We start from the raw sequence: 26,334 nt of genomic DNA on the forward strand, positions 1-26,334 counted from the left end.
ACCAGCTTCTTTAATTACAGGCAAGTGAGAAGAGTCTCATGATGAACAGTTTATATAAACTTCACGAGAGATTGGCGCAAGTAGCAGGTAATGTTTTAAAATTTTATGGTAACTAAAAATATCATTGATGCAGAATGTGGCTTGTGAAACTAAATACAGTCCTTGGGCTCTTTTTCTTTCCTGGGATATTCAGGTAAATCCCATTTTGACGTCCAGTGGTGGGTGTTCTAACTCTCATAAACCACATTTTCAAGCCTGTGACTTCTTGGGATTGACTCTTCAGAGCAGTGGTTTCCAGCCTTTTTTCAGAGTCAAGGCACCCTTCCACAACTTGATGGTACCCCCAGTTAAGAAAAGCTGTTGTGCTCACCTTGCCTCTGTGCTCCTCAACTGGGTGTCACTGCCCCATGTTCCTGCTGCACAGCCAAACTGGGAAGGGCTGTGTTGTGTGTACACTCTCCTTCTGCATTAAGCTTCTCTGATGACCCTAAAGCAGGCCAGGTGAGCTGGCTTCTGTTGAAGCCAGGGCACATCTGGCTGTGCACAATGCCTCCTGCAAACAGAGGCATGTAGGACATGTGGAACTGTTCTGTGCATGTCTGGGAGGAAGGAGCATGGGGAGTGGAGGGAATGGACCAGGAGGGGATGCAGCCTGAGCCAGCTCTTTTGCCTGCTTTATCAGAGGATTCTAATGTAGGAAGAATATGTGTATGGTGCTGCCCTCTGTGTGGGGCAGTTTTTCCTGGTGACTAGATTATGGGGCCCAGGTTGAGAATCATTGCTCTTAAGTTCACTTTAGCAAGACAAATGGTTTTTATATTGCTTAAGTGTTGTGTAGCTGTTTGATTTACTGGGCTTTGATTACAATTTATATCATGTATAGAATAATTATTGGAGAGTTGTCTTAAAATGCGTCCCCCCACCACTGCAGTAAGGAAAGCAGTGGCAGGGATTTAGGTGGTGGTGGAGTCAAGTGGCTTGAACTTTGCAACCTCCACCCTTGCCCAGTTGACTCCCCTTGTACTTTTCTGCTGCTGCTGCTTACCCTCAGTCACAGCTCTGGCCCTGCTCTTGCAGTGGTTATGGTGGGGTTGGGGCCGGGGCTGCTGCCACTGCTGCTGCCAGGCCAGGCAGGGGCTCCATGCCCCTGCCAAAGCCACAACTGAGGTTAAGCAGCAGGGGAGGGGAGGGGAGGTTGAGGTTGGGGGGGGGGGGGTGATGGCAGTGGCTTTGAGCCGGGTTCAGTATGCAGCTGGAACTGGAGCCAGAGTTGGATCTAGAGCTGCAGCAGCCACCTGCTCCTTGTCTAGTACTTGCATCTGAAATGAAGGGCTTTTTTCCTCATGTTGAATGGGAAAATAGACATGTCCTAGATTTGAGTAAATATGGTAAATAAAGAGGCAGGTTGCATTTAGATTAAATATATCATCGCATAAGGAAGAGGAGACACTTGCATTTTAAAAGCTAACTATCTGACACTTCATTGTAAAAAAGAAATGCCTTAAATATAGGAAGAAAACAATTTCATAATGATGCTTAGAGATAATGCATTGTTAACGTTTATTGAATATATCCAAAAATAAACTTCATAGCATTCATTAGCTAGCTAGCTAGGCAGTTGCAATCGGAATGTGTATTAATGCAAGCACAAAATATATTTGTTGATAAATTATAAAGGAACAAATGTTAGTTACAGTGTACTCCATTAAGTTCTGAGCCTTAGGACTAGGAAAGGGTATCTACTAGGGCTGTGTGAAATACCAGCCTCTGGCAGCCCCACGGAGTGTGGCGGGAGGCGGGTAAACCTGGGGCTGTGCTCCACCTCCTGCTGCCGGGCTGTATTCTGTGGGGCTGGCGGAGCTGATCGGAGCGCAGCGCAGCGTAGCCCAGCGTTGGGAGGTGGGCAGAGCCAGGGCTGTGTTCCGATCAGCTCTGTCAGCCCCATGGAGCGCAGCCCGGTGGTAGGAGGTGGGGAGAGCCAGGGCTGCACTCTGTCTTCCGCTGCTGGGTTGAGCTCCATGGGGTTACGGAGCTGCTTGGAGAGCAGCTCAGCGGTGGGAGGTGGGCAGAGCCGGGGCTGCGCTCCAGTCGGCTCCGCCAGCTCATGGAGCGCAGCCTGGCATTGGGAGGTGGAGAGAGCCGGGGCTGTGCTGCCCACCAAGCAGAGCTACATAGGGCTGCAGAGTTGCTCAGAGCACAGACCTTGCCTCCCACCACTAGGCTGCTTTGAAATTCCAAACGTTTCAAAACTTTCACATTTAGAGTGCCCTCACTTCCTTTCAAAGCTGTTCTGATGCTTTTTGTTTCGTTTTGCTGTTTCAAGCTCAAAACGTGTCTAAACGGCTTTGAAACAATACTCTTGGTAAAATTTCACACAGCCGTGGTATCTACCTCTCTGAACTTAATGGTATTACTCTAGTCCTGAAACTGGCCAGTTTCTGTAATTTTTTCAAGACTTTTACTGTTTTTTTTCAGGACTGCTATGGCAAGCCTTATACATACAGCAGCCCTGAAACTGACTAGCTCCTGTCAATTTCAGGACTTGTGCTAAGCACCTGTCAAATGGCTGTTAGCCTTCACTCTTTCCCTGTGGTTGACAGGAATAGAATAGTTGCAAAGTAAATAGCGGGTCCTGTAGTGCATTTACCCAATGTTTAAGTGCATAAACCACTTACTTACTTGTATATTGGTGATAATGTAAACTGTAATGAATTGTGATTATCTGGGGTAAGTACAGACAGTCAAAAAGCCTGAGGCTGAATCAATGCAATCTTTGCAGGTTAGTCTAAGCTGTGTAGATTGAACTGATAAGCAAGGGAGCAGATATATACTTTTGATTCCAGAAATGCAACCCCATGCCTGAAGTGGCCTAAGCCAGAAGCCAGGGGAGAGTTGGGGGGGGGGGGGGGTGCTAAAGCATCCTCAGTTGGAGCAGACAGCTTGGGCCAAGGCTAGCCTGTCCACTGGGGGGGGAGGGGGTGGCAGGGTTGTGAGGGAGATGCAAAGCATCCTGTGATGGTAGGGGATTGAGTTAATTTGAATCTGGAGGGGATCTGGTACAGATGCAAATTGAGTCAATAAACCAGTTTCATGTCAGTCAGTTAAGTCTGATACTATATCCATTCAGGTTTATTTTATACCTGTTTTCAGCCATTTTGAAAGTGTTTTATGTATACTGAACATCTGCTGTGTTACAGATTCGAGCCAGTTTCTGATCATTTACACAAAAACTATGGTCATTTCTGTCCCTAGCCCTGATGTATGGATACAAGTGAAGTAGGTTGTGTTAGTGAAATAACTTAATTATGCTATTAATTCAGATTGTTGATAAAAACCTAGCTTTTCTCTCTCAAAAACAATGCTGTTTTTGTTTAGAGTAATGTTAAAAGTTGTGAAGTAAAAGTCTGAGAAATCAGCAAATGGCAAATGTAAGGCTGTCTGTATAATTTGCGCTGTGGTGTGTGGTATGAGCGCATTACAATAAAGTGTCTTTATTGCATGATTTTAAGTTGTGTTTTGTATAGGGTTTTTTTGCTATTTCAGGGCATGTGGAAAATCAGATATGCTCTGGAGCATTGTCATTTGGATTGAAGGATCCAGAAATCTGATGGCAGGGGAGTGATGGGACTGTTAATTGCTTCACTCCTACTGTCAAATTTCCAGACCTGTGTGGAGCCCACTGGTCAGATTATATAGCCCTGTCTGCCAGATGGTGCCAGCAGATCCAGGTGCATGGGGTGAGAAAGTAGAGTGCCACTGTGCTAAATGTGGTTTAGGAGAAAGGGAGCTTTGAGGGGGTGGGGGGAATTTAATCTGTATTTTTTATTTGTTATTTTTTCATATGTTTGTTTTTTTTCCTGGGGCCCAGGCCTCAGTCATTGTAGACCATTACAAGAGACAGGACAGAATATGAAAGACCTATCTGTGTATGTCACATTCAGAATTAGAAATTCTCACAACCTTTACTAAAACACTTTTGCCAGAAGAGATGTGAATTAGAGAAGTGAGACAGAGAGATGATCTTGGACAAGTCTCACATGGGACAGTCATTGGCACATGCAGAAAAAAAACAAGATAAATTGGGTTTCAGCCCAGTGCCTTAATGAATACTCTTGCCCTTGTAGCAGACCTTTCTTCCTTTTCTGAATATGTAGAATGTCTGCAGTGAATGAAATGAAGATGGTCTGGTTATCAGAATTTGTTACTCAGGTTATATCATTCTCTTACCCTGCATAATAAAGAAAGTGTAATACATGTTCAGCAGGGATCATGGTTTTCATAGATTCATAGATGTTAGGGTCGGAAGGGACCTCAATAGATCATCGAGTCTGACCCCCTCCATAGCCAGGAAAGAGTGCTGGGTCTAGATGACCCCAGCTAGATGCACATCCAACCTCCTCTTGAAGACCCCCAGGGTAGGGGAGAGCACCATCTCCCTTGGGAGCCCGTTCCAGACCTTGGCCACTCGAACTGTGAAGAAGTTCTTCCTAATGTCTAGTCTAAATCTGCTCTCTGCTAGCTTGTGGCCATTATTTCTTGTAACCCCCGGGAGCACCTTGGTGAATAAAACCTCACCAATTCCCTTCTGTGCCCCCATGATGAACTTATAGGCAGCCACAAGGTCGCCTCTCAACTTTCTCTTGCGGAGGCTGAAGAGGTCCAGGTGCCCCAGTCTCTCCTCATAGGGCTTGCCCTGCAGGCCCTTAACCATACGAGTGGCCCTTCTCTGGACCCTCTCCAGGTTATCCGCATACCTCTTGAAGTGCGGTGCCCAGAATTGCACGCAGTACTCCAACTGCGGTCTGACCAGCGCCCGATAGAGGGGAAGTATCACCTCCTTGGACCTATTCGTCATGCATCTGCTGATACACGATAAAGTGCCATTGGCTTTTCTGATGGCTTCGTCACACTGCCGACTCATGTTCATCTTGGAGTCCGCTAGGACTCCAAGATCCCTTTCCACTTCTGTGCCACCCAGCAGGTCATTCCCTAGGCTGTAGGTGTGCTGGACATTTTTCCTCTCTAGGTGCAGCACTTTGCATTTCTCCTTGTTGAACTGCATTCTGTTGTTTTCTGTCCACTTGTCCAACCTATCCAGGTCTGCTTGCAGCTGTTCCCTGCCCTCCGGCGTGTCCACTTCTCCCCATAGCTTTGTGTCATCTGCAAACTTGGACAGAGTACATTTCACTCCCTCGTTTTCTCTATTTAAAAATCACATTCTATAAAAATATTGTAAATTCTGATTAAAACCCCCAAAATCTACAATTAAAATGAGATGTCACTGTATATATAGGTATCAATTGAACACAATGTTTTCTTGATGTATTTACAATATTAAAGCAATTTGGAAGCCTACCAGTGCCTCAATCACTATAATATAAATTCTAAGTACCTATAAATTTTGGTATTTGATTTTGGGTTTTTTATCATAGAAAATCAGAGCTCTCTCTCCCCTCTCCGCTTACCAGGACACAGGTCGAGGGCTCTCACTTTCTACTCCCTGCCCTGCTGGAGGGGGCCTCCAGCTGCCAGGGCTATGAGGCCAGGGACCAGGGTCCATAGCTCCCTGCCCCACAAAGCAGTGCCTGATCCCTGCTGCGGCTGCAGAGCAGTGTGGAGCCCAGCTCCCCCCCGCCCTCCACATGAGCACCATGGTTAGAGCGGAACCCATGGGGAGGGGCAGGGCACAGATGCAGACTGCCTGCTGCAGGCTTGGGCTCCCCGTCCTGCTGCATTCCCTCAAGGGCCTCCGTGGCCCAGTGGGTGGGACCTGGCACTGCAGGGCTAAGTGGGGTGGGGCAGCTCCTTGCTGCTGCAAGCCTGGAACCACCCAGCACAGAGTTGTGCCCCTTGCCCACTTGGCAGCAGTGAGGGGCACAACTCTGTGCTGCCAGCCCCACTGCTGCTGGGTGGGTGGGGGGGCTTCACCAGGGCAGCGCAGGGCTTGCAGTGGCAAGGAACTTCCTTGCCTGGCCCTGCTCTGCCCTGCTCTGCCGCATCCTACCTGCTGAGTTGTGGAGGCCCTGGGGGGGAAGGCAGCAGAGTGGAGAACCTGAGCCCACAGCGGGCAGCCCACACCTGCCCTGCACCCAGATCTGGGGGGTACATATTCCACATGCCCTCCTGGGAGTGCGTGCAGCAGCAGGGAGCCAGCCCTTCCAGAGGAGCCTCCCACAGCCCTGTACTGCTCCCTGCTGGGGCCCTGCGGCTGCACATTTTAGCCCTGGGCACCAAGCCCCGTGCACTGTCCTAGCTGGGCAGCAGCCCCAGCCCTGCCCAACTTCCTCCCTCCCTGTGGGGGCCTCAATCCCACTCCTACCACACTTACCTGCCAGAACTGCTCTCCAGGCTGCCTGGTGGCATGTGTATGTGTGAGCTGTCATATACACATAGCGCCCCCTGCCTGACTGCTGGGCTGGGCCGGACTCCTCCTGGGGGGTGCGACCCCAAGATCTGCGCTGGAGGGGAAGAGGCTCAGTCTGTAGCAGCAGCAATTTTGTCCAGTGCTGGGCTCAGCCTGAGCCCAGTGCCGGTCCCTGGTGGGAGAGGCAACCTGAGCCTCCTCTCATACGGGGCGCAGATCCGGGGGCACGTACCCCCAGGAGGGCTGCCAGGCTGTGCTGGACTCCTCCCAGGGGTTTGAGCCCCCAGATCTGTGCCGGATGAGAGGAGGCTGCCGCTGCCAGCTAGTGTCAGGACTTTTGCTTTGAACAGTTTGAGGTGCTGTTTCCCAGAAACCCCTGCACCTATCTCCTTGAAACTTGGCAGGCTCATGCCCTCAGAAGGGGCTACAATTCCTGCAATTTTAATCCAGATCGGGCAAGAAATTACAGTTTTAGGCATTTTCATTATTCCCCATTATAGCCTATGGGTGAAACATCAAAACTCATCCAAACAGCAAAAAAGTTTTGACAAAATGGGACAGTGCTTCAAAATGACGAAATGAAATGCTGAAACAGATGTCGAAATGATGGTTTCTCTCACACCTCCATTCATACATCTTTCTTTTCCTGTTTATTCATATCTGCCAACTGTGGTGGGTAATTCTACTTCTGGAAAAAATGAAGTTAGGAAGCAGATTTATGTCATTCAAGTTTCAGTTAACTTTTACTTTATTGTATCTGCCTGACAGTTCTGTATGTCTTAAAAGCAGCAGCCGGCCTCAGGCTCCCAACATTTCAGTGCGTGTTTAGCATTTTATTCCTGAACCCAAACAAATACTGTATTTTCTTGCATGCGGTGTGCACACCTTTTCCCTAAAAAATTAGATTCCCAAAATTGGAGCATGTGCATTGAGCAGGGAAGCTGATGTATTCTGTCTGTCATTGCATCACACTCACACACACAAATCAGTTTGCCACAAAATCTGGGTTTTTCTTAAAGATTTGTATTTGTATTTGGTCTTGTTGGCTAGAATGTAAGATAAATTTCTTTACATAGGCAAATAAATTCTAAGTAAAACATCAAGGCATTGGTAGAGAGAGAGAGAAGAAAAACATCCTTATTGAACCTCATTGCACAGTCAGGAAATCTATAAAACAAACACATTAAGTAAATAAAAAAATAAGTCTCTCTTTATGTATAATTTTTTATTATGTAGTGATACCTTCAGGAAAATGAGACATGCACAACAGTACATATACTAGCTCCTGTTCCCTGAAGCAGGGAATACTAGCCGCTCGGTGAACAACTGAAAGAAGGATGAACACTTAAAACTTTTACCCTTTTATTGGTTTTATACCCCTTAACTTCTTTGCTTTCAATAAGGCCTTGAATTTTAATTAGTCATTGCCTAGATGAAGACCAGAGGTTCATTAGGTAGATTATATGTTTTGGCCAGAGGTTCATTAGGAACTGAAGATAAAATTTTACCTGGTCTAAACGTGGTTACTGTTGTTTGTCTTATTTGCAGAGGATGCAGTAATTTCTTTAAAATTGAGTTACTAATTGCAGTCATCCTAGCATACGGCATCAACATGCTTTGCAAGGAGCATTTTTAGTATAGATAATCTTGCAACAGGTGTCTTTAAATTTTTAGGTTCCACTTTATCCAGTTTGTTGCCCAAATGTTCAATCAGATGGGAAAGATTTTGTGTTCAAATAGTAAAAAGTAGATTTCTAAGAAAAATAATTAACTGTTGCATCCAAGTAACCACAAGAAGGAAGAAGATTATTTTCAAAGGAATAAACTAACTTTATCCCTGTGCTATGATATCCCTTTAAGATGGCTAAAACAATATGCTGAAACTGCATACGCTAAATAAATAAATCTCAGTGCTTATATGGTAGGATTGTCTGCTTTAAGAACAGACTGCCCTCTTAATGCCGAAATTTGGCCAGGTCTCAAATGCATGACTTTCCCAGAAGAAATGATGATTATTAAACAGAACATTGGCAGAGTTGAGTTGGAATGAGATGTTGTCTATAAACCCATTCTTCCTTCCAGAACAGTAAGCACACAACTTCAGATAAACTTGATGTGATAAAGGGTCTTTTTGTGACAAATTAAGTCTTTTACCCACACATTTCAGAAACTGTATTTCTTATTACAACATAGAAATATTGAAAGGCCATGAAAGAGATCTACAAAAAACTAGAACTCTTGGTTCCAAAATGATACCTTTTATTAGACCAACTGGAAAACGGCAAGAAAATTGTCTTTTTCTGCAAGCTTTCGGGATCAAAGTCCCTTCGTTAGGCTCTGGGAAAAGTGTAGATGGTACAAGATGGTAAAAAGTCCTCATAGGTAGGAAATAAACTTCATACCAAGTACACCCATGAAAGAGATCTGTCTTTCTGAGCTTTTGAAAATTGGATTATTGAGCTAATATAATACCAGAAAGAGAGTCAGTAAAGTCTTTAATCTTGGTTCTGTTTTTCTGAATAAACTTAACCCTCGGCACTCAAACTTCAAGTTGAAAACTGTCAAGCCACTTCTATTCAGCATTTTTCAGAGGGACTCCTAGCCTCTGAAGAGACTTGCCTTGGTGCATCAGTATTTTGTAATAATGTTAATTGATGGCTCCAGATACTTGTTTTCAAGAAGTATCATTTTTCATTGTTAAGCTTTTTTTCTCGTTTTTCAGTGTATTGAACTTTCTTGCAGCTCTGTCACATCTGCATTTTGACCCTGTTCCCCTTATCTTGAGCCATAATTCTAGATTTAATTTGGTTGCCTGGCCTATGGTCACTTATCCATCATGATCATAGGAAAGTAGGCCTGGAAGGAATCTCATGTGAGGTCACCTTGTCCAGCCCCCTGCTCAAGGCAGGTTTATCCCAGCCAATTTTCTGTCTAACCTGCTCTTGAAAATGTCCAGGGATAGAAATTCCACAGCTTCTCTAGGTAGCTTGTTGACCACCCGCATAGTGAGAAGGTTCCTCCTAATCTTCAGTCTAAATGTACTCTGCTGCATCTTGAGGCCATTGCTCCTAATCCTGCTAGTGTTACCATACATCTGGGTTTTCCTGAACATGTTTTCTTTTTTGGCCCCCTGTCCTTGTGTCCAGGCCGGTTTAAAAAATTCAAGTGAATGTCCATATTTTTGCTTTGCTTCTGCTTTCCCATGGACTAGCAGCTTGGTTGCTTGGGGTTGGGAGCAGTGCAGAAGATGATTGGCTGTTGGGGGCAGGGGGCTGTGGGTTAGGAGTGAGGGGCACTGGCAGGGCTGGGAGTGTAGTGGATTAGGAATGAGGGGCAGAGGCACGGCATGGGCATATCATTGCCTGTCGCCGCCCCCCCCCCCCTTTTTTTTTTTTTTGATCCTGGAAATATGATGACCCTAATTCCTGTCCCCTTCTGCCGCAGGAGATGGTTTGTTTCAGGGCTGTGCAACTGGTGGCTCATAAGCTTTTTGTGGTCCACAAAGGGTTAAGTTACAGGCCCTGGGTGCTGCTTCCCTTTTCACTTCAACTGTAACAGCAACTGGACTGTTTCTGCTCCTCTGGCTTCTGCTTCCTGCAGTGCAGTGTGGGAGAGCTGAGGGTGAGCCTGGTGCTATTATAATATGCTGTTGGATTTTGTTTGGTGAAAGAAAGCAGCAAACTGCTGGCTCATATTCAGTTTATGGTCTACTGTAACTCTTGCATCCTTTTCTGCAGTACCACAGCTTAGCAAGTCATTCCTGAATTTATTTGTGCATGCAGTTATTCTGTCCTGAGTGCAGGACTTTACACTTGCTGAGTTTTGTTTGATTGATTGAAGAATATTTCTCTAGCCTATCAAGGTCATTCTGGATCCTAGCCTCCAGAGTGTTTGCACCTAACTTTGCATCATCTGCACATTTGCTAAGCATGCACTCAGTCCCATCCTCCAAATAATTAATTTATATGTTAAACAATACTAGACCCCTGGAGTATTCCTCCACCCTTGATACTTCCTCCCATCAGTTTGAGTTACTGATGGCTGCTTATTCAGCAGAATGATCCAACTAGTTATGTATCTGCTTTAGAATCTAGTTTGTATTTTCTTGGTTTGTTAATGAGAGTAGAAGGCAAGGTAGATTTGCACTGACTAAAGTGCGAAGACTGATCAGTAGTCTGACTAACATTATATTATTAATAAAATCAGAAATTATATATCTATCAGAGGTTCCCAAACATTTTTATATTGGGTACCCCCTGCCAGAGTTACCAGCTGCCCACGAACCCCTACCAGCATGTTTTATATTTTAACCCCTTAAATGCCAATTATTATTTCAAAGAAAATTAAATCCACCATTACACAATTTCTCCTGCATACCGCCCAGAGATGTCTTGCATACCCTCAGGGGTATGCATGCCACAGCTTGGGAACCCCTGGTGTGTATATATAATTAGCATAAGTGCTTGTGACCTAGAGCTCACTTTATCAGATGCTGTGAAAGAATTTGCACAGATCAGTGTATGGGATGGGAAGAGTGATTTGAATACAAAACCTAGGAGGTAGGGAGAGATCTGGGAGAGGCAAGCAGGTAAAGAACCCATAGGAATAAAGGGGTTATGAAATCTAATCCAGATAATGGGATTAGAATCCACAGTCCCTGTTTAAACCTTACTTATCACAGTCTAGTTTGGAAATTTTTTTGTTTCAGTTTCCAGTTCAAATCAGTTTTCAAAGGTTTGCTGCCAAAAAACAGTTACTTTGAGGTCAGCCACAGAATATCCACGGAAGTTAGTGTTCTGCCACGAGCCTTTGCGTCTTTCTGGAGCTGATGTCAGATCTACTCTCATTCGTTTTATGCCCCTTGTTAATGAGAATGTCATGGGAGATGATGTGAAGTCTTGCTAAAATGATGGTGTATCAAATCTACTCCTCTCCCTCATACACAGATCTTATTTTTGAAGGAAATCAGGCATTACTAGCTCTTGGTGACTCCACACTGGCTGTTCCTCATCCCCTTGTTCTCCTCTTGGTGCCTTGAAATAGATTCCTTGCTCCATGATCTTTCCAGGTGTCAAGGTTAGACTGATGGGCCTGCAGTTCCCAGGATCCTCCTTAAAAATGGACATTTGCCCTTTTTCAGTCATCTGGGACCTCACCCAACTTTGCCCTCTCAAAGATGATAGCCAATGCTTTTGAAATTACCGGAGTCAATTCCTTCAGTACTCTAGGGTGCATCTCATCTGGTCCTGCAGTTGAAGACATCTAGCTTCTTTAAGTAATCCCTAGCCTATTTTTCTGCTACTGTGGCTGTTTGCCGCCTTCCCCATCTTAGGTGCCAACTGCACTTGCCATCTGATAGCTGACTTGGCTCATGATGACTGAAGTAAAAAGGCGTTAAATACTCCAGCCTTCTTTGCAACGTCCATAACTAGATCACTGCCTTGTGCATTCACTAAGGTGCCTAAACTTTCTTTGGTCTTTTTCTTACTTCTGACTTCTGTTTTATTGCCATTTACATCCCTTACTAGCTGTATCTTAAATCGTGCCTTGACTGTTCTGATTTTTTTTTCTCCCTGTGTGCCCATGCAATACTCTTATGCTCTTTCCTAGTAATATTACCAAGTTTCCACATTTTGTAGGAGTTATTTTTTTAATTTTAACTTGAACAGATCACTGGTCATCTGTTGCATTGCCCATTTTTTCGTTGCATTGAGATAACTTGCTTCTGTGCTTTCAATACAGTTTCCTTAAAGTGCAGCCAGCTCCCTGGGACTCCTGTTCTCTTCCAACTTATCTTCCAGGAGACCCTGTCCACCAGTTTTCCTGAGTTTGCTAAAGTCTGCTTTTTGGTTTCTTGCTTGCTTCCCTTCCCTTCCTTCCATCTTGAGCTGTCTCATTGTCACTGTCACCCCAGTTTACCTCCCAGCTTTCTATTGTCAACTAATTTCTCTTTGTTAGTGATCAGGAAGAGCTTCCTTCCCTAGTTGGCTAGAGGGTCGCACCCAGAGAGTCGTAGTGGATGGGTCAGTATCGAACTGGAAGGGTGTGGGCAGTGGGGTCTCGCAGGGCTCGGTCCTTGGACTGATGCTCTTCAATATCTTCATCAGTGACTTGGACGAGGGAGTGAAGTGTACTTTGTCCAAGTTTGCGGATGACACAAAACTGTGGGGAGAAGTGGACACGCCGGAGGGCAGGGAACAACTACAAGCAGACCTGGACAGGTTGGACATATGGGCGGAAAACAACAGAATGCAGTTCAACAAGGAGAAATGCAAAGTGCTGCACCTAGGGAGGAAAAATGTCCAGCATACTTACTGCCTAGGAAATGCCCTGCTGGGTGGCACGGAAGCGGAAAGGGATCTTGGTGTCCTAGTGGACTCCAGGATGAATGAGAGTCGGCAGTGTGACGAAGCCATCAGAAAAGCCATTGGCACTTTATTGTGCATTAGCAGATGCATGACGAATAGATCCAAGGAGGTGATACTTCCCCTCTATCAGGCGCTGGTCAGACTGCAGTTGGAATACTGCGTGCAGTTTTGGGCGCCACACTTCAAGAGGGATGTGGATAATCTGGAGAGGGTCCAGAGAAGGGCCACTCATGGTTAAGGGCTTGCAGACCAAGCCCTATGAGGAGAGACTGGGGCACCTGGACCTCTTCAGCCTCTGCAAGAGAAAGTTGAGAGGTGACCTTGTGGCTGCCTATAAGTTCATCACGGGGGCACAGAAGGGAATTGGTGAGGTTTTATTCACCAAGGTGCCCCCAGGGGTTACAAGAAATAATGGCCACAAGCTAGCAGAGAGCAGATTTAGGCTAGACATTAGGAAGAACTTCTTCACAGTTAGAGTGGCCAGAGTCTAGAATGGGCTCCCAAGGGAGGTGGTGCTCCCCTACCCTGGGGGTCTTCAAGAGGAGGTTAGATAAGCATCTAGCTGGGGTCATCTGAACCCAGCACTCTTTCCTGGCTATGCAGGGGGTCGGACTCGATGATCTATTGAGGTCTCTTCCGACCCTAACATCTATGAATCTATGAATTGGCCTCTCTAACACCTGTACCAAAAAGGTGATTCCAGCGCACTATAACATTTGATGGACTTCCTGTACATTACCTTCTTACCATGACATCTGCTGGGAGGGAAACTGAGGTTCCTTATGAGAATTATGTCTGGTATCTTGCAAACTTCTATTAGTAGTTTTAAACAAGACCTTATGCACCTCTTCCTCTTGTTTTGGTAACCTATAGCAAATGCTGCCCATCCCTGACATTCTCCCCTCTAACCTTTACCCAGAGGCTTTCAACAGGCCTACCTCCTGCTTTGTACTGAACCTCAGAAGATGCATGCAGTGAGTGCTGTCTTTCTTCCTTTATTAAAGGGCAACACTTCCATTCCCCCTCCCGCTTATTTTTCCTGAACAAGTTGTACCCATCCATGACAGTATTCCAGTTGTGTGAACCACGTGTATGTTATTCCAATTAGATCATAATTCTGTGATTATAACAGGAACTACAATTCTTCTTGCTTATTTCCTGTGGTTCTTGAATTGACATAAATATTTCCAGTAACTAACAAATTTTCCTTATAACACCCTAAGAACATTGTTAAGGCTTCTGCTACTGCTTCCCTTTATTAGGGTTTTTATCTAGGTCACCTGGCTCTTTACTACCTCAGGGCTTTTGTCTCTATTATCTGGTGAACCTAGCTTAAAGCCTTTCACACAACGAGCATGTGAAGACCCTCTTGGCTGTCTTTGTCAGGTGAATCCCATCTCTTGCCAGTAGTCCTTCTTGGAACACCACCTCATGGTTGAAAGAAACCAAAAATTTGCTGGAAAAACATCTACACAGCTACATTTTCATAGCTTTCATAGACATTAGGGGCTGGAAGGAACTTCATGAGATCATTGGGTCCAGCACCCCCACCATAGACGGGAAGTCAGCTGGGATCAAGTGACCCCAGCAAGACATCAATCCACCTGTTTTTTTTGTTTTTTTTTTAAGGAGTCCGGGGTAGGTGCCTTCACCACCTCTGGGGGGAATTTGTTCCAGACCCTAGACTCGCACACACCATAAAGAACTTTTTTCTTATGTCTAGTTTAAATTGGCCTTCCTGGAGTTTGACTGTTAGACCTTGTGGAGCTCTGGTGAACAGGTGTTCTCTCAGGTCCTGATGTACCCCTCTTATGTAGTTGTAGGCTGCCACCAAGTCTCCCCTGAGCCTTCTCTTCTCCAGACTGAAGAGCCCCAAGTCCCTCAGCCTCTCCTTGTACAGCCTTCCCTCCAAGCCTTGGATCATACAAGCAGCTGTACTCTGGACTCTCTCAAGCTTCTCCACATCCTTACTGGGCCCAATACTGAACTCAGTACTCCAGCTGCGGTCCCACCAGGGCTGAGTAAAGCGGGAGGATGACATCCCTGGTTTTGCTTGAGATACATCGGTAGATGCATGACAGAGTTTGGTTAGCATTGCCAGCCATAGCATCACGTTGGTGGCTCATATTCATCTTGTGATCTATCAAGACCCACAGGTCCCTTTCGGGTGTGGTGCTAGCAAGCATAGCCTGTAAGTATGCTGGGGGTTCTTCTTACTGAGGTGTAGCACCTTGTAATTTTTTGCGTTGATGGCCATCAGGTTTTGGTCAGCCCACCTTGACAGTATGTCTAAGTCAGCCTGTATCCCCAGCCTATCCTGCGGTGTGACCGCCCTCCCCCATAATTTGGTATCGTCTGTGAACTTGGCCAGTTCACATCTGACTCCTGAATCCAGATCGTTGATGAAAATGTTAGAGTACTGGCCCAAGTACCGAGCCCTGAGGGACTCCATTTGGTAACCCTGCGCCATGTTGATTTCTGCATGTTGATCTCTAAGATGCGTCCATTTCCTACCCAGGCTCTTAGCCTTGACCAGAAAGATTGAGTATATTATTTGGGCCGCGGTCCCCCTCACTTTTGCCCCTAGAGCTATGCAGTCGCTTTTTGCTCAAGATCACCTGTGACAATACCTTTAGAGCCCACATGAATGGGGGCAGTCCCTGCAAAAACCAAACTAGGACCTGGGTGGTCAGTCGCCCCTCTGGACAGAGCCTACACAAGTGAAGTCAGAGGAAGAGCTTAACAATAGCTTTGACATTGCGAGATCTTCCAGCCAACTTATTCATTTTCTTTCTAGCCCCTTCTTCCTCTGCTGCTGCTACTTTAAAGAAAAATCCTTATTCCTTCTTCATCTGCTTCCTCTCAGTAAGTTTACAATGAAGAAAGTATAAGAAAGTGGCTGGGAAGACTTTCCCAGCAGACTCCCACTCAAATCCCTTGCTTGCTGGTCCTGGTGTCACTGGTTCCTGTGTCACTTGGGTTCTGGGTGACTTAGCTTTTCTGCTTAGGCAAGCCTTGTCTTCTCATTCACCCATTAACAGCTGCTAGGTTCAGCAGCTGTGGGCCGCAAGGTACCCTGTAAAATGGCAACCAAATTGAATCTACGTTTACCAAACCAGGCAGGCCTCCTACTCACTAGCTCTTTGAGATTCTAACCCAGGGATTCTCAACTAGGGTCCCACGGTATGCTGATGTGCCTTGAAATCCTTTCAGGGGTGCTACAGGATGCCATGTAATATTAACACTGTTAGGTGTGTAAACATGATTTGCAAGATAAACCCAATGATTTCAAATAAGGATTCATAGTCTTAAAAGAACATTCCGATCCGCTGTGGTCTTTCTGAGTTCTTGGTAACAAAAAAATTGCTGTGTAATTTTTCCGTGGTCAAAAAATAAGTGAAAATTCAGAGCTGGCATTTTCTGAGGGGTGCCTTGAGTGTAAAAATGTTGAAAGCCACTGCTCTAACCCCTCTTTTACCCTGCTGCTTGACACCTTGCAGATTTTGTCCTTGATTTATGGGTTATAGGTGTGAGTTTCTTAGAGTACAAACTCTTAGACTAGTTATTCAAGGGAAATGCCTACCCAAGAGAATATGAGAGAAATTAATTACTTGGAACTGTAAGACTCTTGGATCATGCTCTCTAACAAATTCAGGATTCCTTAAACATTCACATCCCATTACAATAGCATTTTCAACAGTGATCAGTTCTTTAGGAAGGAGGGATGGTCAACCTGCAGCATGTGCTACAAGTGGCATGGGCAGCCTCAGGAAGGGTGCAGGGATAACTAACTTGCGGTATGCCTGCCAAAAAAGCTCTCTTCCCCACCCCCATAGGAAAACATAGCCAAGAACATTGGTTATATTTACCATCTGCTAATCCATCGTCTTCCAAAATTAGCTATTCTTTGTTCATTCAGATGGCAATAGCATAAAGTTGTTGCTACTTGTTTTGTAATGGTTTTGGTTTTAATTTTAGTTTTAAATGTTCAGTGTGCACAAACTGTATTCCTAGCCTCCTTACAGCTTTGGGGATAATCCTTTTTGTCATGGATTTAGGAAGGTAGTATGGATTTTTTTTTTTGTCTTGAATCAGAGTGAATGTTCTTATTCAGTCTCTCCAGTCTGCCTTGAGACAGTAGAATTGTAATAGCAGAAAAAAACTACCTAAGGGATCTCCACACATATCAGTTCAGTGTCGCAGGACCACAGATTCTTTTATTTTTCTTCTCTTTGGCCAGATTCCACACGAGCAAGTATATCACTAAATTTTAGTTCTTTTGGATATTGAGAGACTTAATATTGTGTAGAGGTATAGTATTGTTCATCCTATGATATCTGAACTCTTTGGAAATCCCAAAGGGAAGAAATATAGTATTTATATTAAAGCTTAAAAATGAGAATGTTTTTTGTTCTGAAATGCCAACAGTTAAAAGTTAGTTTAAAAGTTGCTGTTCATGTAACTGTAACTGAGGCTTGCTAGGAAGATGGTTGTGTATATCTTGTGGTTGTCAGGACTGACTTGCATTGGTTTTTAAGTTGTGAATTATTATTTGCAAAGTTGTATTAAAGTGAGTTAAGGAGGGAAAATAGAAAGTGTACAATTGCATCGAGGTTTTTCATAATGTTTAACATCTAAGCACCTTACCTTCTCCAATAAATTTAATGATCTACATCTGTGATTTATTATGATAATAGGGTGTGTGAGATGTATAGTACACTATTTATTTTGGTTCAAGATATTTTCACCTTAAAAAGTTATACCAAATACATCTATAGAAGAGCAGCTTGCAGGACATTAATTACTGGACACAAATGTATATTTTAGAATAAAAGGAAAGCTTGTACTTGGGTGTCTTGTTTAATAATTCAAAGTAATTAATAAATAAAAGTAAGTCTTTTTTTTTTTTTCATTTTTTTTTTGCCAGGAGATCATGACTGTGGCAGCCCTGTTCGGAGAAATCTTACTGTCCAGGATGCAGCTGTATATTTAAAAGTAAGCAGTGAGAAAGTATTTTCCATTCGTCTTAACTTTTTAAGGTTTGCATAAGCTAACATTAGTGTTTGCTGCTGTGTAGCATAGCAGCAGAATTAAAGTTTGACTGTGATCATCTTAATTTTATTCAAAATTTAACACTGTTTATGTGAACTACATATACTTTTTTCTGCTTTGGGCCTTGAGAGTAAGATGGTAAAACACTTTTGTAGTTAAGCCAGGCCATGAATGCAAATTTAAAAAGGAAAGATGCTTGTCAAATGCTTAAATTACTTTTAGCATTCCATCTATGCATGAAGTGTCGAAACAACCTAGAGGTAAGGCACAGCATTAATCTCATGAATTATAAACCTGTGAAAGGACAAGTTATCCAAGTTGAAGCTGATAGAACTGACTGTTTGGACTTCATTGTGTTTTTAACTGCTTGATGTTAGGAAGGAGAAGAGTCAAGTTCCCTTTTACATGAGGGATGATGACCTAAATTTCCTGTATTCTTAGCAGCCAGTTTCTTGCTTCAGGTTCTGGAAAGTGGTCCTCTAAACCAGTGATTCAACCTTTTTTCTTTTTGTACCAGGACCCATTTGTAAACATCAATGACCAGTCCCGACCCAGTGCCCCCCACTCCTGACCAGCTGCCCTCAGACAGACCCTACCCCCACCATTGTGGGGCAAGGGGTGTTTGGGGCTTGGGGGCTCCAAGCAGCCCCTTGCAAGCTAGAACTTTGCCAGTGTGCCAGGGAAAAGTCATGCTTTCCCACATTTTTCTCCTTTAAAGTAGAATCCATTTTTAAAGTATGTCCACAACCCTTTCATATATTTGTGCAACCCACTTTTGGGTCCTGACCCATGGTTGAGAAATGCTGCTTTAAACAGTGGTCACCATTAGCTTTTTTTAGTCTCTGCAAAGGGGGGTATGAAGGAGTGAACTTTGGAGATCAGCTGCTGGAACCTGGGCAAAAGAGATAGTCAGTCACTGTCACTAACATGTAGCGCAGGTACTTGCTTCTTTGCTTATGTGTGCTGTTGTAGTAGAAGCACTGGTATAATAGTGAAATGTATGTGAATTCAATTGCATTTTAAATATGTAATATACTAGCAATATAAATCAGTCTTGTCTTTGGAAAATGCAAGCATCACAACTTATCTTGTGACAAAGTTTATATGTAGGTTTACTTCTAGTTTGGGTTTTAATTTTAAAGAAAGATTATCTCCCCCTAGTGGCTTTCTTAATGTTAATGTAAAAAATATTCATGTGCTAGGAAGTGGCATGTTTCTCACTAGCCTTGCTTATAGTCTGTGTGATCTTGGAGTGATTTTAGCCAAGTACACATGTTCAGAAAGCCCACGGCAGAAGTGCTCTAAATATTGCACTTTTACTCAAGCCTCTAGATTAGGTCTAAAGTAAAAAGAACAGATGTTTGCTGTTTACGGGGAGAGGGGAGGGCTCGGAGCCTGCCTGCACTGGTGGAGACCAGCAGGCTGTGGCAGCTCTTGCATGCCTTCCAGAGGCTGCTGGAGAATGCCCAGCAGCTAGCCACCCCAGATTGACTATTGCAGCACCTCTCCCCAGCCCTGCCTCCCTGCCAGCTGGCTGCTGTCAGTGCTGGTGCCTGGGGGGGTGGGCAGGGGAATGCCCATGCTGGGCAGCCCTCCTCCCACCTTGCTGGCGTGTGTCTTAGGGGGGAGGGGCAGATCGGGCCCACAAAGCAAGGGGGCTCTGTTTCCCTCCTCCTCCCCGGCTTCTTGATGGCTGCAGCTTGGAGCCGCGTGTGGCTTTTCACTGTGCTAGGAACTAGGGGTGGGCAGGCAGGAGAATGGAGTCCCCCTGCTATGCACTCCAGCCTCCCCAGCTCACTGGCTTGGATCTGGCAGGTGGGTTCTGCTCTCTTCCCCTTCCTGCCCCCACTTCCAAGCACAGTGAAAAGCCTTGCACAGCTCCTAAGCTGTGGCTGTCAGGAGACTGGGGCAGGCAGGAGGGGGATGGAGACAGCCCCCCTGCTGTGTGGACCCAGTCCAGCCCCTTTTCCATGACCCTAGCCAGAAAACTGGAGGGGAGGGAGCTGGGTCATGTGGTGAAGGGGCTCTGTTCCCCCACTGCGCCCAGCTGCACAGCGAGGAGATGGAGCCTTTTCTGTCTCCTTTCTGTGACAGGTCAGGGTGTGGGTCTGAGCCAGTGCTTACCTGGAGCGGATGAGCACTGACCAAGGCTAGCAGGCTGCCCAGCTAGGGGCCCCTGGCATGCAAGTGGAATGTGTCCTACCTTAATTTGCAATGGGATCTGGTACAGATGTTCGTTAAGGCGCTTTTAGTCTGATACCACATCCATCCAAAGTTAACTTAAAGTAGGACCTACCATTTTTTAAAGCACTCTGTGCTGTGAATGTTGGTTCAGTTATGGCTGTGGAATGCTTTCTGGGCACTTATCACGTAATAAGTGTAACGTTTGTACCTAACCCATGTGTGTCAAATTGTATTTGATTTTAAAGTTTTGTGACAGTAAAACCGTTATTGGCTACTAATATACTATATATCAGGGGTGGGCAAAATGCGGCCTGCGGGCCGGATGTGGCCCACCAGGCCATTTTATCCGGCTGCGGGGGCCCCTAAAGAAATTTAGAAAAGTACAGTAAAAGCTCTGTTATCCGGCATCCCCTGGGAATGGGGGATGCCAGATAACAAAATATGCTGGTTAATTGAGCGGCCCTGGCTGCCGCTTCTCCCGCCACGTCTGGGGTGTCCCTCTGCCCCTCCTGCTGCATCGCTGTCCCTCCTGTTGTATTGCTGTCTGTCCTGCAGGCTCTGTGGCACAGGGAGCAGGCCCCACACAGCCCCACGCAGCCTGTTATGCCCCTAGGCCATGGGGGCTCGGCAGCACAGGCTGCTTTGCTCCTGGCCATGGCGGCTCGCAGAAACCGGAAGTGCTGCGGTGGGCACTTCCGGTTTCACTTTATCTTACAAGCCGGCATGCCGGTTAGTAGAGCATGCCGGCTTGTAAGATGCCAGATAGCGCGGCTTTTACGGTAATATTTATGTGCCCCTGGTTGCCTGTCATATGGCCCTCGATGACTTGCCAAAACTCAGTAAGTGGCCCTCTGCTCGAAATAATTGCCTGCCCCTGCTTTATACAGTGTCGCTAACATATCATTAAGCTATTCTGATGATTAAATTGTTCATTTTTTGTGTTTTGTTTCTGACTAGAGTTTAGGTCCAGACTATGAAGATGTGCTTAATACAGCATTGCATTGGATTTTGAATAATGGGGAAGATGTTGGCATAAAGTAAGTGACTATAATTCATAGCTTTTTGATTTTTTTTTTTTTCTTACAAGAAATGTTTTGGATTGTAAAACTGTTCTTCAATGCTTTTAAATAGGTGCATTGGCGATGACCCAAACGAGGAGTTAACTAATATAACAGATGTGAAGTACTTGGAATCTACTAGTCCACAGATGTCTTTTAAGTGTCGTTTTCGCCGTGCATTTATTAATGTAACTCACAGATTATCAATATTGCTTTTGGGTAAGTTACAAATGTAAATAGATTGTATTTAAATAATGTGCACGTTTGTAGGTGTGTAGAGAAAGGAGAATAGCAGTTCGCAGAATGTTTATATTTTAATCCTGTTAAACATTGAGTATCATTTTGTGAGGTAGACAAATTAGCTGTTGTGATTTACAGGAAATAATAAACTGATTGAGTTTTAAGAAGGGTTGGTGTGTGTGTGTGTGTGTGTGTGTGTGTGTGTGTGTGTGTGTGTGTGTGTGTGTGTATATGTAATATTAATTCAACTGTGTAAACAAATGTAAAAAGCCCAAAATTTTATTTTCCCTTACTTTTTGGTTACTAATTTGTTTGAACTTTCATGGGGATAAGTACTTAAAAATAACAATTTAAAACAATTATGTCATCAGTTTCAGAGGACTTAAGACTTTTTCTAGACAAAGAACAGTAACAATTACAGATAATTTGCAGAATAATCATGTTGAAAGCCCTTAAAAAATGTGCTCTCTGTGATATCCTATTTCATAACTGTCCTGAGAACACTCTGTACTACTATCTGATTTCCAAATAACCTAGCATATTGTGGTAGTGTAGTGTTGAGGGAAAAGAGCATGGGAATCTTTTGTTTAGTTATATATCTTAAAAGAAATAATGATACTTATCTGCCAGACAGAGGATGGGGGGAATAGTCTTGTCCATAGTTGCAACCTCAGGTAAGGGAAAAGATCTTTTTTTAATTTAAACACAGAGTCTACTGCAAATAGATCTCAAGTGCACTCTGTGTTTACTCTGCTACAGAAGCGCTCTTAGAAGTGCTGGAGATGTAAAACTAGATGTCGTTCATCTATTCAGTGTTGTAAATTGCTGCCCCCAATAACTGTTAACTGAATTGCACGTCTGCAACAGGAGGGAGGAAAAAGTCCTTCAGTAATCCTCAAAAATTGTTGGGGCACCAGGTTAACTGTCCCAACTGCTAGTTACCTTTTCTGTAGCAAGGTAATATGCCATAGTACAGGGGTTGTCTATCAGGGGTATGCGTACCCCTGGGGGTACTTTGAAATGTCCCAGGGGGCAGGCGGGGACAAAGCACTGCCATCCCACACTGCTGCCTCACAGGAGCAGGGTGAGAGCAGGGCTGCACAGATGCTGTGCTGTCGCTGCTGAGCCACTTGCCACACTACTGCTCTCTGTCTGGCCGCTTGTGCGCCCTCCGGGGTACACTTAACAAATTGCGTTCATTCTCTTTAGGAACTTTGCCTCGGTGTCTAAATATGTCAAATATGGACAGTGATATGGACCTCTTGTGCAAAGTGCTTTGAGATCTAAAGTTGTTAGCTACTATGGAAGAGCCAGGTAGTAGTAGTGTCAAACTGTTTCTTAATTTTAAAGACATAATAAATGAAGTGCCTTTCCCGTGTGGGAGCTGAAGGGGGCGAGCAAATAGAGCAACAATTGCATTTCCCTCTGTTGCTTTGACCATTCCTGAAAGATTGATATAAATTGGATTATCAGCTTCTGAAGATGGACAGAGACTTCACAATTGCTGCTTTGAGCATAGGGAGCATATAATTTCTCACTTGCCCATTCCAGTACAGAAACGTTAAATGGGATTCATAGATTCATAGATGTTAGGGTCGGAAGGGACCTCAGTAGATCATCGAGTCTGACCCCCTGCATAGGCAGGAAAGAGTGCTGGGTTTAGGTGACCCCAGCTAGATGCCTATCTAACCTCCTCTTGAAGACCCCCAGGGTAGGGGAGAGCACCACCTCCCTTGGGAGCCCGTTCCAGACCTTGGCCACTCGAACTGTGAAGAAGTTCTTCCTAATGTCTAGTCTAAATCTGCTCTCTGCTAGCTTGTGGCCATTATTTCTTGTAACCCACAGGGGCGCCTTGGTGAGTAAAACCTCACCAATTCCCTTCTGTGCCCCCATGATGAACTTACAGGCAGCCACAAGGTCACCTCTCAACCTTCTCTTGCGGAGGCTGAAGAGGTCCAGGTGCCCTAGTCTCTTCTCTTAGGGCTTGGCCTGCAAGCCCTTAACCATACGAGTGGCCCTTCTCTTGACCCTCTTCTCTCTGGGATTCTCAAAAAGTAATGAATTTAGCTTTTTGCTTGGAAAAGGCCTGTGTGGGGAGGGAACTGAGTTTAAATTTCAAGTTGAACAATTCAGCACAACCAGAATCTCTGAAATTTAAGCAGAGATATTTGTCATGTTTAAGGAAGTAGACAGCTTGGTCAAGATGAATGATTTTTTTTTTAAATGTAGGGTTACATGTAATATTTTTTAACAAGATAGGGCACTCTATAACCAAGTAGAAGCAACCCAAATTAATCAGTTCTTAACTTTAGCATTTAAAAGCATTCCAACTCCTCCCAAATACTTGCTGAAAGCTAAGCAGTATAGTAGTCATAAACCTGTAAACTTTGTGCTGCTTAGAGTTCCACAGTCTCTCAGTTGAGCTGGTACCCCTTCACTTTCAATTCAGGCAAACTTTTTATATACATTTTGAATTCTATAACATAATCAGTAAAATTATTTAAGTCATCCTGACAATATATGATACAAGACTAAAGAAAGGTCTTTTAATGATAATAGGTATGTGTCTAGTAAAGCTAATAAATAACCTAGTCTCTGTTCAAACCTTCTGTGCTTTGTTGGCAAAATGCTGATGTTTAATGTTTATTACATAGTCTGATGATATTAATAAAGCTTGATATGAATTGTAGTAAGCCACCTAGGTAAACAATTTCACAAGAGTGTGTGGCTCAGATTTTATATTTATAATAACCAAGTAATCTTAGAGTAGGTGATTTAAAAATTACATCTTTTAATGCAGGTGTGGGGATGGTTTGGGGAGTCTTGCACTACATGAAATATCGCTGGGCAAAAGAGGAAGAGGAGACCAGGCAGATGTATGATATGGTGGTAAAGATTATAGGTATGAACCTTTTTTTTTTAATTATGCATTTAAGGTATCTGTATAAAAGCTTTCAAAATACCCTGACCTTTAAACCTGTCTGTTACATTCAGGTGAGTGGTTTGCTCTTAAGTGTGACAACTTTTCTTCCTTGGGAATATGTACATATAATATATACATATCCCCAAAGGGGCTGAACCACTTCTGGTGTGCTTTAAATCTAAGCAAGCTTTTTGGAGTGAAAAGTTAATTCACTAGTAATGTATGTTGTAGGTGTATTGCGTGGCCAAATGTATGTTAGTTTAACAACCTACTCTTTTTAAAAAAAATTAAAAAAGAAGGAAAAAACAAAAAAGGAAATTAGTAGGGTACTCAATGGATTAAACAGTAGTGACACAATGCACTTCATTCCCAATTAGTCCTTTTAATTAAGTTTTATCTGGTCAAAATGTCCTCTTTTAAAACTTAACTATCTTCTTGCTAAATTTCGTTTTCAGTAGTTGCATAAGAGGTGAAGCCTTTTAACCAACTGGTGAAGTTTGGGATTACTTTAACCTATTACTAAAATGGGATGTCTACATGTACCCACAGATTAATTTTATTGTTGTTTTACTTTAAGGGACATTACATATTATTAATGCATTCAATAATACAATAGTGATCCAGTGTGTCTATGTGTATGTGAGATGTTCTGTAGCAATAATTTTTTGAACTTTTAAGTCTTAATTTATGACTTGGCTTTATGACTGCAGTGATCATTTGAAATTGAGAAGATGCCCATATCTCCTCTTGCTCTCTCTGTCGTGTCTCCCCCCCCTCTTTTTGTTTTTAAAATTTAATCTTATTGGGGAGGGAATTCATTGTTTGTCCACATTTTAAGTGTGCCTAAACATTTCTGCTTAGTGTTAAAATTAACACTCAAGATGATTAAAACCACAAACTTGAAACTGAACATCGGGTTTATTTTGTGCATTTGACAGCACTTTTGATGTGTAGTCCAATTTTGCTGTTTCCCCTGGGTAGTCAGTTTTCCTGATCTGTTTTCCATGTGGTTGGTATGACAGACTTAAAAAAAAACCAAAAAACAAAAAAGGCAAAAACAATTGGGAAAACTACCAAAATAAGCAGAGGGACTTGAGACAGCTCCGTTTGTAGTCAGAACTGTTCCTTATTTGCCTTTTTGTGAAGCCAGCCAGCCTGCAGATTCACTCTTCCTTTTAACCACAGCTAACTGCTTATTCCAACTTTCTCAGATGTTCTAAGAAGTCACGATGAAGCATGTCAGGAAAATAAAGACTTACAACCATATATGCCTATTCCACATGTACGCGATTCCTTAATACCACCTCAAGACAGGTATGTTCAGATTAGTCTTTTGACTTATTTAAGAAAATAAGTGCCATACTGAGTTGGACCAATGGTACATCTAGCCCAGTGACAGCAGCAGATGTTTTAGAGGGAGAGCATATGAACAGGATATATCTAGTGATCTATCCCAGGTTCATTACCCTCCCTGGCATCCACCATTATTGGCTTAGAGATGCCAAAGGAAACACCTCTGACTGTTCTCTTTAAAAACTATTATTGGATCTGTCATTCATGAATTGGTCTAGTCCCTTTTTTAACTTGGTGATACTATGTGCATCTGCAACTTCCTGTAGTAATGAGTTCTATTAAGTTAACTTGGGCTGCTTTAAGAAAGTACTTTTTTGTGTTAGTTTTAAATATGTCTCCTGCTAAATTCAGTGGACATGTACATACGTATCTTGGTCACTGAGCTAAGTTCCTGAATATTTCACGCAAGCAAGAAGATCAGTAAATTGTTGCAGGGCTAGAATTTTTTTTTAAATAAGAGTTGGGGGGTAAAGCCCCTAAAATATTATGTACTGGTTGCTGGCTACACAGCTATTATAATACAAAAAATCCCTTTTTTTTTTCTTGTTCTATGTTTAAGGAAAAAAATGAAGAAGGTTTGGGATAGAGCAGTTGACTTCCTTGCTACAAATGAATCTAGAGTTCGCACAGAGACGCGAAGAATAGGTGGTGCTGATTTCTCTGTCTGGAGATGGATACAGCCGTCTGCAGCATGTGACAAAATTTTAGTTATACCATCCAAAGTATGGCAAGGCCAAGGTATAATAATTTAGTTAAATTTTGTAAATATAACTTGTTTTAATTTCTTCCATT

General features: G+C 43.7%; 1 protein-coding gene across 1 annotated transcript in view; it reads left to right on the top strand.

Annotated features, from left to right (window-relative positions):
• The window catches only part of LEMD3 (LEM domain containing 3), a 67,397-nt gene that overhangs the window by 30,969 nt on the left and 10,094 nt on the right, over positions 1–26,334 (top strand). The window contains exons 3-9 of the mRNA XM_019491299.2: positions 21–87; positions 17,660–17,727; positions 20,926–21,005; positions 21,100–21,245; positions 24,067–24,168; positions 25,401–25,503; positions 26,102–26,280. Coding sequence (XP_019346844.2) covers positions 21–87; positions 17,660–17,727; positions 20,926–21,005; positions 21,100–21,245; positions 24,067–24,168; positions 25,401–25,503; positions 26,102–26,280 — 745 coding nt within the window. The remainder of the gene's footprint in view (positions 1–20; positions 88–17,659; positions 17,728–20,925; positions 21,006–21,099; positions 21,246–24,066; positions 24,169–25,400; positions 25,504–26,101; positions 26,281–26,334) is intronic.

The sequence above is a fragment of the Alligator mississippiensis genome, chromosome 4 (assembly GCF_030867095.1).
Source record: "Alligator mississippiensis isolate rAllMis1 chromosome 4, rAllMis1, whole genome shotgun sequence".
NCBI lineage: Eukaryota > Metazoa > Chordata > Crocodylia > Alligatoridae > Alligator > Alligator mississippiensis.